At 42.1% G+C, this 12,060-nt stretch overlaps 1 protein-coding gene across 1 annotated transcript in view; it reads left to right on the forward strand.

Annotated features, from left to right (window-relative positions):
- Col6a6 (collagen type VI alpha 6 chain) overlaps nt 1–12,060 on the forward strand; it is a 168,539-nt gene that overhangs the window by 150,152 nt on the left and 6,327 nt on the right. Inside the window, exons 34-36 of the mRNA XM_045136583.1 lie at nt 208–304; nt 4,429–5,100; nt 8,370–8,463. Coding sequence (XP_044992518.1) covers nt 208–304; nt 4,429–5,100; nt 8,370–8,463 — 863 coding nt within the window. The remainder of the gene's footprint in view (nt 1–207; nt 305–4,428; nt 5,101–8,369; nt 8,464–12,060) is intronic.

A 12,060-nucleotide genomic window follows, 5' to 3' on the forward strand; every position in this document is an offset into this window, starting at 1 on the left:
AGAGCAAGGGCCTCACGAGGGAGAGCTCCCAGTGCCCTGGCAGATAGTAGTCATAGCATTCTGATTGGACAGCTAGAGGGAGGATCGGGGGTGAAACCTAGCTGCACTCTTAGCCACCTCCCCAGACCTCAGCTCCCTGAATGGTGCTGCAGGCTCTTGTCTTCCTATCCATTAAACAGTCCTTTCTCCTGCTCCTGCTTCTTGCAGATCGATGACACGGGCACATTCCAAGTTGTTATGGTTCCCACCGGGACCGACGACATGCTAGCCTTAGAGAGACTCCAGCGGTGCACTTTCTGCTACGGTAAGACCCATGGAGAGAAAGTCATTTCATCAAGCCTGCTAAGTGCATTGAGTCAGTGTTGGCGGGAGCAGCTGGAATTTGGCCTCAGGGATGTGCATGACCTGGGGAGGACCTCCCTGGAGCTGGGGAGCACCTCATCACGCTGCCTCTCCCACGGATGAAGCCTCTCAGCTCAGCCTGCAGGGTCTGCCCCTATGCATCCCAGCAGTGGGGTGGGGGTTACAATCCTGGCCCCTCTGCTTAGTACAGCTTCCAGGAAACAGTAATGGTTTTTAGGAAAACTTCATCTGTGTCATTGCCAAGTTTTTCATGTTGTAAAGTATTTTATATGTTTTCTAAATCTCAAATGTTCACAGGCTCTAAGAAATGCTTGAAAGAAATCTGGCACCCTCCTACCTGGAGATGTTTTTTTTTTTTTTTTACTATAGTAGAAGTGGAAAAACAGCAGACACTCATGCATTTCTCATTGAAGAGAATCTACCTAGACTCCCAAGGGTTAAGCATCAGAAAGATTTGCAGTATTGATTTTTCTACTGTGTTTTTACACACTGTCTATAGGTCTCACCTTCCATTTGATTGCTCTAGTTAAGAGCAGTGGAAGCCACTGAGCTTACTGGTAGATGGAATAGCTGAGGCTTACCACGTTTTTGCCATTGGCTATGCACTGTTTGAGTTACACTATATGAAACTGCTAATGGCCTTGACAGTTGAGACTGAAGCTATTGGCCTGATTCTGTCCCAAGCATTGTTCTAATCAGCGTACTTTTCTAGCTTTGTAATCGCCTCAAGACATTTGAACGATCATTAGCTCCACTGTACATAGGACGAGAGTAAAGTTTAGACAGATGCGGTCATTTGCTCAAGGCCTCATGACCAAATCACACTCAAGAGAGCTGGCTGAGGTGCCTGGGGTTGGGGGTGGGGGGATGCAGGTCTCACTCTGCTCCCCAAGCTCTTCATTTGGGCATGGAGAAAATGTCTGATTCCATCTCTATGTGCATCAGTGAGATGCTAGAGTTGGTGGCACAGGTGACCTCACGAGGAGAGGGGATTCTGAAGAAGGGGGATTTTCCCCCAGGCGGCTCCCACTACCTCTAGTCTGACCTCCACATCAGTCTAATCAGCTCCTCTGCTCACACTCCTCAGCCCTGTGCATCACACTGGGTGGGATTGGGCCCCTGCAGGTATTGTATTGTATATATTCCCACTTGCACCTCCAACATGCCATTTCCAATGGCAGACTGGTAGGTTGCACAATACGAAGCTGCACATATGTGACTGGGGATAGATTTTTTTTTTTTTTTGGCTCCATTTCTTGGCTTAAACCCATGTTTTGTCTCTTAGGCATATAATGGAAGATATCTTGGCTGTCATTTCTCACAATTAAAACCCCACAAAATGAAGCAAATGGGCAGCCTGCTGTCCCTGATTTTAGAAATTGCCTTGTGCACAGGTGACTCTTCTGTCATCTGACCATTATACAGGGTCATTAAATTTCAGTCAGGGACCATGGAAGAACCATCTTTATCGAGTCTATGAACAATAGTGAATTTAGGTAGTTTGGTACATCCATAGAATCTGCATTCTGACCATCAGGTTTTTTTATTTAATAGTTTTTATGTATAGCCCATGCCTATATCTAATTTATCCATATCTATGCAGCTGTCTGCATATGTTATTCCATTTCTCTCTTTAATTTTTTGTTTGTTTTGTTGTTTTCTAAGGTAGGGTCCCACTGTAGCCCAGGCTGAGCTACCTCTATCCTCCTACCTCTGCCTCCCGAGTGCTGGGATTAAAGGTCTGCACCACCACGCCTGGTCTTCTTTTTAAGTGTTTGCATGGGAGTGTATAGAGGAAGTGTTTACGCATGTATGTGTGAGGGTGCATGCGTGGCTGCAGGTGTGTAGACATGTACGTAGAAGTCAGAGAACCAGAGGTGTTGTCCCCAGGAACACAGTCCAGCTCTTTTCCCCCTTTTAAGACAGGGTTTCTTACTTGTCTGGATCTCAAGCACTTGTACTCAGTTGGCTAGCCAGGATTCCCCTGGCTCTGCCTTCTTGGCACTGGGATTACAGACATGGGTCACCATGTCCAGAATTTTTAATACAGAAACTGAGGATTGAACTCGGGTTGTTCTGCTTGCAAGGCAGGCACTTTACTTTCTAAACACTCTCTCTAGCTATACACTGGTTTTTAAACAGGCATTCTCATCCTCAGTTACCAACTTGACTGAAAAAGTAGACAGAATGTTAGCCTTGCAAGAACCTGTGGGTCAGTCTGACGGCAGTTAGGTACAATTACCTAAAACTGCAGGAAGACCACAGAATTGAGGCCAAGAATTAACTTAGTTAGAGGCAAAAATTCTTCTCCCCCACTTCTTTTCTCATGCCAAGACCAGAGCCCAAATATATCCCAGCTCTCTCAAACCAAGGAACCGCCCCATGACCTCACCTCATGGTGTCTTATCTAATGATCACTGTCTTTGTGGGTAGAAACTTCTACTAATAGGACAGTGCATACTTTGGTAAAACTGATATACTTTCCTGGCTTCAGTCTGTTCCACAAAATTAGAGGATTAAATGATCTCTAGGTTCCTCCCATTGCCAATTTATTTTATGCCTCTGAATATTCACTGTGGTCATATTCAACAAAATCCACTCTGTTTTTATTACTGCACATTCTTAATGAGATTCACATACTTCTGAAAGCGCCCTCATATTTTATGGAAGATCATAAATAAGTGGAAATTCTATTCATTCATTTAACAAATGTCTTGTGCTTTCAGTGGATAAGCACTGTGGCGCATCAAAGTGAGATGTAGTTCTGTGAGGAGTAGACACAGGTGGACATGAATGGAAATAAAATATGTATTTTTTATTTTAACCAGGATTTAAATTCTTTTTATTTTTATTTTTATTATTTATTTATTTTTTGGTTTTTCAAGGTAGGGTCTCACTCTAGCCCAGGCTGACCTGGAATTCACTATGTAATCTCAGGGTGGCCTCGAACTCACAGTGATCCTCCTACCTCCGCCTCCTTCCAAGTGCTGGGATTAAAAGTGTGCGCCACCACACCCAGCTTTATTTAGTTATTTGTTAGAAGGAGAGAACCAAACAGAAAACGTATGGGCACACCAGAGCCACTTGCCACTGCAAACAAACTCCAAGTGCATGTACCCCTTTATGTATCTGGCTTTATGTGGGCACTGGGGAATGGAACCCAGGCCGTCAGGCTTTGAAAATGAACAACTGTAACTGCTGAGCCATCTCCCCAGCCCCAAAATTTTGTTTTTCAAAGTCTTTTGTTTTTTGCAATTTTTAATGCTTTATTACTTACAAGCAGAGAGAGAAACAGACTGAGAATGGGAGAATGGGCACACCAGAGCCTCTTGCCACTGCAAACAAATGCCAGATGCATGTTCCACTCCGTGCACCTGGCTTTTATGTGGACACAAGGCAATCTAACCCGAGCCCTTAGTCCTTTTAAGCAAGCGCCTTAACCACTGAGCAGTCTCTCCAGCTCCAAGATGCATTGTTTTTGTTAGGCCTTCTTTCTTACTGCAGATTAGTTTATCACAGAAAAATAGTAAGCATAGCAATAAAGGCCATTGGTTTAAGCTATATATTGTCAACCTAGAGACTATTATGACACAGCATATTCCAGTGTGCAAGAGATAAACTGCTCCCTTCAGACTTTATAAAGGTGACAACCAATATCAAATTTCTGTTGAATGTAACTTAATCTTAAAAAAAATAAAATACAGGCCAGGGGTGGTGACACATGCCTTTAATCCCAGCACTCAGGAGGCAGAGGTATGAGGATTGCCATGAGTGCAAGGCCACCCTGAGACTACATAGTGAATTCCAGGTAAACCTGGGCCAGAGTGAGACCCTACCTCAAAAAAAAAAAAAAAAAAAAATACAGGGGCATGAAATGAATGAAGCTCAGTGTACTCTGTACTTTTTGGCAATAGAGAAAATCTTGCTTTTGTTGATATTTAAAGTCACTTTATAACTATTTTAACATCAAGGCCTATGAAGTTCCTAAATGTCCAGATAGCTGAGGTATGAACTTTCTGTTTCTGTCCATGTCTGCTTAATAACCGTAAGTGACTTGGTTTGCAGATATATGCAAGCCAGATGCTTCCTGTGACCAAGAGAGACCACCTCCTGTGCAGTCCTACCTGGACGCTGCCTTCTTGTTGGATGGCTCCCGTCATGTGGAAAGTGTGGACTTTGAAGACATAAGAACCCTCCTGGGGGCACTGTTAGATCACTTTGAAATCACCCCAGAGCCAAAGACCTCTGTCACTGGAGACAGGGTGGCCCTATTGAGCCATGCTCCTCCAGACTTCCTACCAAATACTCACAAGAGTCCTGTCAGGACTGAATTCAACCTTACCACCTACAGCAGTAAGCGCCTCATGAAGAGGCATGTGGAACAAGCTGTCTACCAGCTCAATGGAGATGCTTTCATTGGCCATGCCTTGCGGTGGACTCTGGACAATGTCTTTTCAAGCACACCCAATCTGAGGAGAAACAAAGTCATATTTGTGATATCTGCTGGGGAAAGCAGCCACTTGGATGGGGAAGCCTTAAAGAAAGAGGCCTTGAGAGCCAAATGTCAGGGCTATGCCATATTTGTGTTCTCCTTGGGCCCTGCTTGGAATGCCAAGGAACTGGAAGATCTAGCCAGCCACCCCGTGGACCATCACCTGATCCAGCTTGGGCGAATTCATAAACCTGACCACAGATATGGTGTGAAGTTTGTGAAGTCCTTTATAAACTCGATCAGACGTAAGTCATACAATTGTTCTTTCTTGCACATTACGAGTAAAATTATTCCCCCAGAAAAGGGTTGATGAGCTGACATTACTTGGAAATCTCTTGTCTATCCTCAAGGGCACTGAAGGGGTCAGAAAGGAAAATATGTAATGGATGGTGGGAGGGAAGAAACCTTTGCTTCCTAAGTGTTTAATTTTCTGGCTTTTCTTATGCCTCTTGTTCCTACGGAGACACAATCATAACAAGCAGCTGTTTGCACATCTGTCTGCATGGAGCAATGTAGTCTGGGGGTGTGAATCACAGCCTGGACTTTGGCTGCAGAGTAGAACCCTTGCTATGTAACATCAGCATGCTGTCCTTGGATGGAAGGTTTCATCAGTTGACACACCAGAAAAAGCCAAAAAAGAATAAATAAATAAACAATTCTTGGCTTGCTTTTACCAGTTCCAGAGGCAAAGCTTGGAGTGTTCGGGAGATACCATTTTACCTGTCAGAATGAAACACGCAGGCTCACAAAACTTTCTTGGCCTCATGACTTTTTATGATGCCAGGAGCGAGTAAAACTGGTGCCCATAAAAAGCAAACATGGGCTGTTTTTCTTGGAATGAGCTTTCTTGAAAAATAGGCAATCAGTTTTTTTTTTTAATGCAACAGGATGGTTAACAAAAAAAAAAAAAAAAAAAAAAAAAAAAAAAACTATGCCTGGATCTAAGTCTAAAGGCTAAAAAGCATGGGATACAATTTCTGGATGCTTTCAGGGTAAATGGTCTCTTGGAGTTCATGTAAAGACTAGTTAATGTCTAGGCTAAAGCATGCTCAAGTGAGTCCTGACTGTGTCTCAAACTTGTCACGTGTAATAAACAGTGAGACAGCTAAGGCTTTACAGACAGTGCAAGGCGAGGGGGACAGCAGATAGGGCTGATGTCATGCCCCCTTTTATCCAGTGGGAATTCCTACAGGACCAGCATTACCTAAGAACTGGTTAGAAGTGAAAATTTTAGTCCTTGCCCTAGACACTCTGAGCAGAATCCATATTTTATCAAAGATCCTAAGGGGACTCATATATACCTTATGGTTTAAGAAAACTGGTAGGCTCCCAGAAGGAAGTTTATTTTGATGTTTTCTGGAATAGAACCCCCAAATAGAAGATAAAAAAAAAAATGGGGCCAGCTGTCATTCTGAAGTAAGTCATCACAAAACTTTCCTAAGTGTAAGACAGAAGACCACCTGAAAATTCTTTGCTACACTTGAAAAGAAACACTCCTTATGAGGCCAGAAGTCTTGATGGAATTTTTTTTCTGGTACCCCATACTCTTGGTGGCTGTTCATGGCAATTAATCCAATTATATGACCAGATAAGGTACTATCCCCCTCAGGTAAAGGACAAAGATTTCAAGAAGAAAAAACAGAGTACATGACATACACAGAGTACCTTTGAAAAGATAAAGCCATGATGCAGCCAAATACCTTCTTTCTAGAACTTAGATATATAGAACTCTCTTGTCCTTAAAGCATAGCTATAAACATGTAAGAAATCAGCTCCACACAGTCACACTCACCTGTTCAACATTAACAGATTTATTTAGATCTACTCTGAGCCCCTCACAGTTCAGGCACAGCACTTAGGGAATGAGCGGACTGACTTGCCATGCCCTTCTGGAGCTTTGGACAGTGTCTGGCACCTATTTGAAAACACTGCTGCACCAAAAACCGGCTGGGGAGTGCCTTTCATAGTCCCTAAGAGAAGTGAAACCGTGGACTAGCAATCTAACTTAAAACACAAAAAGCTGGGGCTGGGAGGATGGCTCCAGGGATAGAGCACTTGCCACACAAGTGTCAGTACCTGGGTTTGGATACCTAGACCCCCACCTAAAATACTGGATGCTGTGGTGGGCTTCTGTAATCCCAGCATGCCTACAGGGAAGATGGGAGGCAGAGATAGAATTTCCTGGAAGCACATGGATCATTAACCCAGTCAACAGGTGGATGAGAGACCCTGCCTCCAAACAAGGTGGAAGGCAAAGACCTACCCGAAATTTGTCTTCCTTTGGTCTCCATGTGCACACACATTAAAAAAAACAAACAAACAATAAAGAGCTGGAGGGATGGCTTAGTGGTTAAGACATTTGCCTGCAAAGCCAAAGGACCTAGGTTCGATTCCCCAGGACTCATGTTACCCAGATGCACAAAAGGGTGCACATGTCTGGAGTTCTTCTGCAATGGCTGGAGGCCCTGACACACCCATTCTTTCTCTCTCTCTCCCTCTCTCTCTCTCATATAAATAGGTAAATAAAAATATTTTTAAAGAACATTAAAATTTAAAGCCACATATGGTGCATACCTGTGATCCTAGCTGTTGGGAGGCAGAGGCAAGAGGATTGCTACAATTTTGAAGCCAACCTGGACCACACAGAGGTCCAGGCCAGCCTAGAATACACAGTGAGACACTATCTCAAGTACACATCCAAATCAGCCCTAGAAGTAAGGCACATCAGTGTTAAGTCATTCATTCCACACAGCCCCACACAGCAATATATAGGTAATGTATTTTAAAGTTTTCTATAAAAAGTACCTTTTAAGTTTTAAAATGGCATGAGGCATGCTTTGTTATAGAAAATTAGTGCACTTCCAGATGCAGTGAGTAATCAGTTGAACCCAAATGGTGCTAATGATGATTCTGACACAAAGACCATAAAGTGAATAATACCCCTTTCCATTTGTATCTTGATAATTTGCAGGAACAAATTTTAAAAAATCACTTCAGGGGCTAGAGAGATGGCTTAGCAGTTAGGGTGCTTGCCTACAAAGCCAAAGGACCCAGGTTCAATTCCCCAGGACCCACATAAGCCAGATGCACAAGGTGGCACATGCAGCTAGAGTTTGTTTTCAGTGGCTGGAGGCCTTGGCATGCCTGTCCTGTCTGTCTATCTGTCTGTCTCTCTCTCTCTCTCTTACACACACTGTCTCTAATAAATAATGAAACATATTTTTTAAAAATCAGATCAATTATAGTCAAGGTCATTAGAACTGGCTCATGTCCTCTTTTATAAAGGATAACAACTAGGACCTAAACATGTCTTCATGAAAACTTAGTTAAATTCACCCAAAATTCAAGAGAGACTTTCTAAATTAAACTTCAAGGGTTTCCCTGAGGTTCCTCTCACTTCACATGACTATCTTTGGGTGGTTGTTGGAAACCCTGAAGTAACACTGTACAGAATGGACGATGGTCATATTAATAACTTAAGAACGAGACTCACACAGCCTTTTCTTTGTCCTAGGTGCAGTCAACAAATATCCACCAGTAAACTTCAAGGTCAAGTGCAACAAACTCAGCTCCATGGACCCAAAGCAATCCTCACGGCAGTTTCGAAGGTACTGTCTGCTTGGCATAATATAAATGAATACTTACTAACTACCCTTTCTCTATTTTTTCCTCCCTTCTTTCTTCCTCTCCTCCTCCCTTATTCTATTTAGACAAAAAAAAAAGGTTGCTGTATCATAAAAATATAATCAGAGGGATGACGAAACATTTTTAAATGTCCACGGGCTCTGGAAGTAACCAAATAAAAGGTTTACTTTTTTTTTTTTTTTTTTTTTTGGTTTTTCGAGGTAGGGTCTCACTCTGGTCCAGGCTGACCTGGAATTAACTCTGTCATCTCAGGGTGACCTTGAACTCATGGCAATCCTCCTACCTCTGCCTCCCGAGTGCTGGGATTAAAGGCGTGCGCCACCACAACCGGCTCTAAAAGGTTTACTTTTAACTGGAAAGTCAAACTGTTAAACACCCAGTGGACATCCCGATGGTTATGAGCATGCCCAGTGGCCATATCTTGGTTTCTAAATATACCATTCCACATCAAAAGGAACCAGAGTCTCTCGGCTCCTTACTCAATTCTGGGATGTGCTGTGGGAGTGGCAGTGCTGGCCTGCAACACCTGGTTATCCCAGGAAGAAAGACAATTCTCAGACATTAATCATGTTTGCTGTGCCAGACAAACCCTTGGACAGATTCAAACAGGTCTCATACTGGATAACCCAGTAGACAGAATAATGCAAGGGCCGGAGTGATGGCTAAGTGTGTGAAATGCTTTCTAGGCCAGCATGAACCCCTGAATTCGGATCCCCAGCACCATGTAAAATCTGGGCATGGTGCCATGTACCTCGTAATCCCAGTGCTGGGGAATCAGACAGGTGAGTCCCTGGGCTTGCTGGCTCTAGTCTGGGTGAATCAGTGAGTTTCTAGTTTAGTAAGAGAGCTTGTCTCAAAAAATAGAAAATGATTGAGGAAGACATCAATATTGACCTCTGGCCTCCATATTCACATACATGCATGCGCACCCACTCATGTATGTGCCCACATGTGCGCACCAAATGTATACATGCAAAATAGTAAACAATAATGAATTATAACAGCGTTTTAGATCTACAAATCTATGTAGAGACTCAAGAGGGGGAAGAAAGTAAAAGTTTCATATACAAATATCACATGAATATGTTCATACATTAAAGTTCTCAAAGACAAAACAAAACAAAGAATACTTGTCAGTAAACATCAGGAAATGCTAAAACTAGAAAAACCACCAGTTGATAATCACAATGCTAATTACAAATTAGTAAGAGGTCACTAATAGATGTGACGATAACAGATGACAGGCACTGATGGGTGTGCCTCCTGAGGTCCTGCAGTGGGACTTAACATAGCAACACCTGTGTGAGATGTTGGAGCCAAGTCTACTGAGAGAATCAATGGATGATCTGAGGGTGTAGAGCGTCACTCAGAACTGTGCCTGTGATCTCAGGTCTCATGTTATGAAAAAATAAAGGGATGTGGATGACTGTACTAGAATAACAAGAAACTACAGAGAAAAAAACAGTTAAGTGTAATTCTGTGAGCTTTGACTGGATCCTGGATCAGAAAGAAATAAGAGCTGATGTAAATGTAGAGGGAACAATATATTGGTTGAAGTTATTTATGTCTTTGGTTTTTCAAAGCAGGGTCTCACTCTAGCCCAGGCTAACCTGGAATTCACTATATAGACTCAGGCTGGCCTCAGACTCACAGTGATCCTTCTACCTCTGCCTCCCAAGTGTTGGGATCAAAAGTGTGAGCCACCATACCCAGCTGGTTGAAGTTACTGAATTTGGTGGTTTTCCTGTGTGTGCTATGAGTCTCATGTTTTTATACAGAATTCCTTTGTTTTGAGAGAGGTGGACCAAAGTATTTAAGTCATGCATACGGTGGTTGCAGGCTACATTCAGATGGCTTTCTAAAATAAAATGGTGTTTTGCACACAGACATGATATATACGTGTACATAGGCACATATACAGAAAGAAAATTGAGGTGAAAAGTGTACAGATTTTACTTTTTGTGAACTTCACAATTTTCAACATTAAAAATAACAAAACTCAAGAGTGACACAGACATACTTGAAGAAAAACAACTAGCAAAACAAAAGAAATACTCAAAATCAGATGATGGCTATACATTTAGAAACAGAATGGAATGGAAAGGCCTAACCTCCATTAAGTTGGAATTCTAGGGAAGAAAAGAAATGAGAGACAATATTGAGAGCTATAAAGGAAGGATTACTGTGCAGAAGTTATGTGAGACATGCATTCAAAGATGAAGAAGAGCTAAAACATAGAAGACAGAAGAAATAAAAAAGCAGCACAAATGTACTTTTAACAAAACCATTTTGTAGGGATAGTCTTCATACAGTAACAAAGTGTTAGTGAGGAATATAAAACAATCCTAAATTTCTGTGAGGGTCATAAAAGAGCCTTAAAATCCAGAAAGTAGAAACTAGGCAAGGACAGGAAGAAATTACCCTTGGGCTGTCCTCAAAACTGAAGCTTTTGGTATATGGATTGATGGATCAGCCTGACAGAAACTAGCCAAGACATAAAAGATTTAAATGCAAGTCACACACTTGAATTAATAAACACATACAGTGCCCTGCAGAAAAACCTGGCATTCCTCTGAAGAACCCAGGGCACGGAATGTTGACAACGGCTGGATGGAAAGCAGAGTGTGCAGTGTTCTGATCACAGAGTATGGCCTATACAGCAGGTACCAACAGACCTCTAAGAACTGGTGTTCCATAACCCACTCCGTATCACCACAATGCAATGGGCAGAAATGAATAACTATTTTTAAAGTCCACATTTTCTACTAAAATCACATTTTAGAATAAGTAAGAGAGGGTAACAAATTTTAAAATGCTTAAAAATTGGACTAGAGAGATTTCTCAGTGGTTAAATGCTTGCCTGCAAAGCCTAATGACCTGGGTTCAATTCCCCAGTAGTCACACAAAGCCAGATGCACAAAATGGCACATGCATCTGGACTTCATTTGCAGTGGCTAGTCCTCTCTCTCTCTCTCTCTCTGTGCTTGCAAATAAATGAGGGCTGGAGAGATGGTTTAGTGGTTAAGGCACTTGCCTGTAAAGCCAAAGGACCCAAGTTCAATTCCCCAGTACCCACATAAAGCCAGATCACATGTGTCTGGAGTTGGTTTTCAGAGGCTGAGGCCCTGGCGTGCCCATTCATCTTCTCTTTCTCAAATGAAATATTTTAAAATAAGACATTTAAAAAAAAACACCTAAATAGTGTAACAATTAAAATGCTACGTGTCAGTTGGAGATTGTAATTCTAGTACTCAGGAGGTGGCAAATTTGGATGACTCCATTTTTTTCCAAGCTATTTGTCAAAACCTGTGTAATGCATCAGAAATTCTGATTTAATAATGTGTATAGTCATATTGCTATGTTAGAGAAAACTTTAAAAACTCTTTGCCAAAAAAGGGAAACCCTAAATCCAAAGAAAAGAAAGAATAGAATTTTTTTTTTAATTCAGGACATAATATCAACAAGTGCAAAAGTTAGTGCTAACTTTTATGGGTATCGTATATTTTACCATGTGAGATCACTTACATTTAGAAGACATGTGAAGTCAGGTATTCAGGAGT

This window comes from Jaculus jaculus, chromosome 17 (genome assembly GCF_020740685.1).
Source record: "Jaculus jaculus isolate mJacJac1 chromosome 17, mJacJac1.mat.Y.cur, whole genome shotgun sequence".
NCBI lineage: Eukaryota > Metazoa > Chordata > Mammalia > Rodentia > Dipodidae > Jaculus > Jaculus jaculus.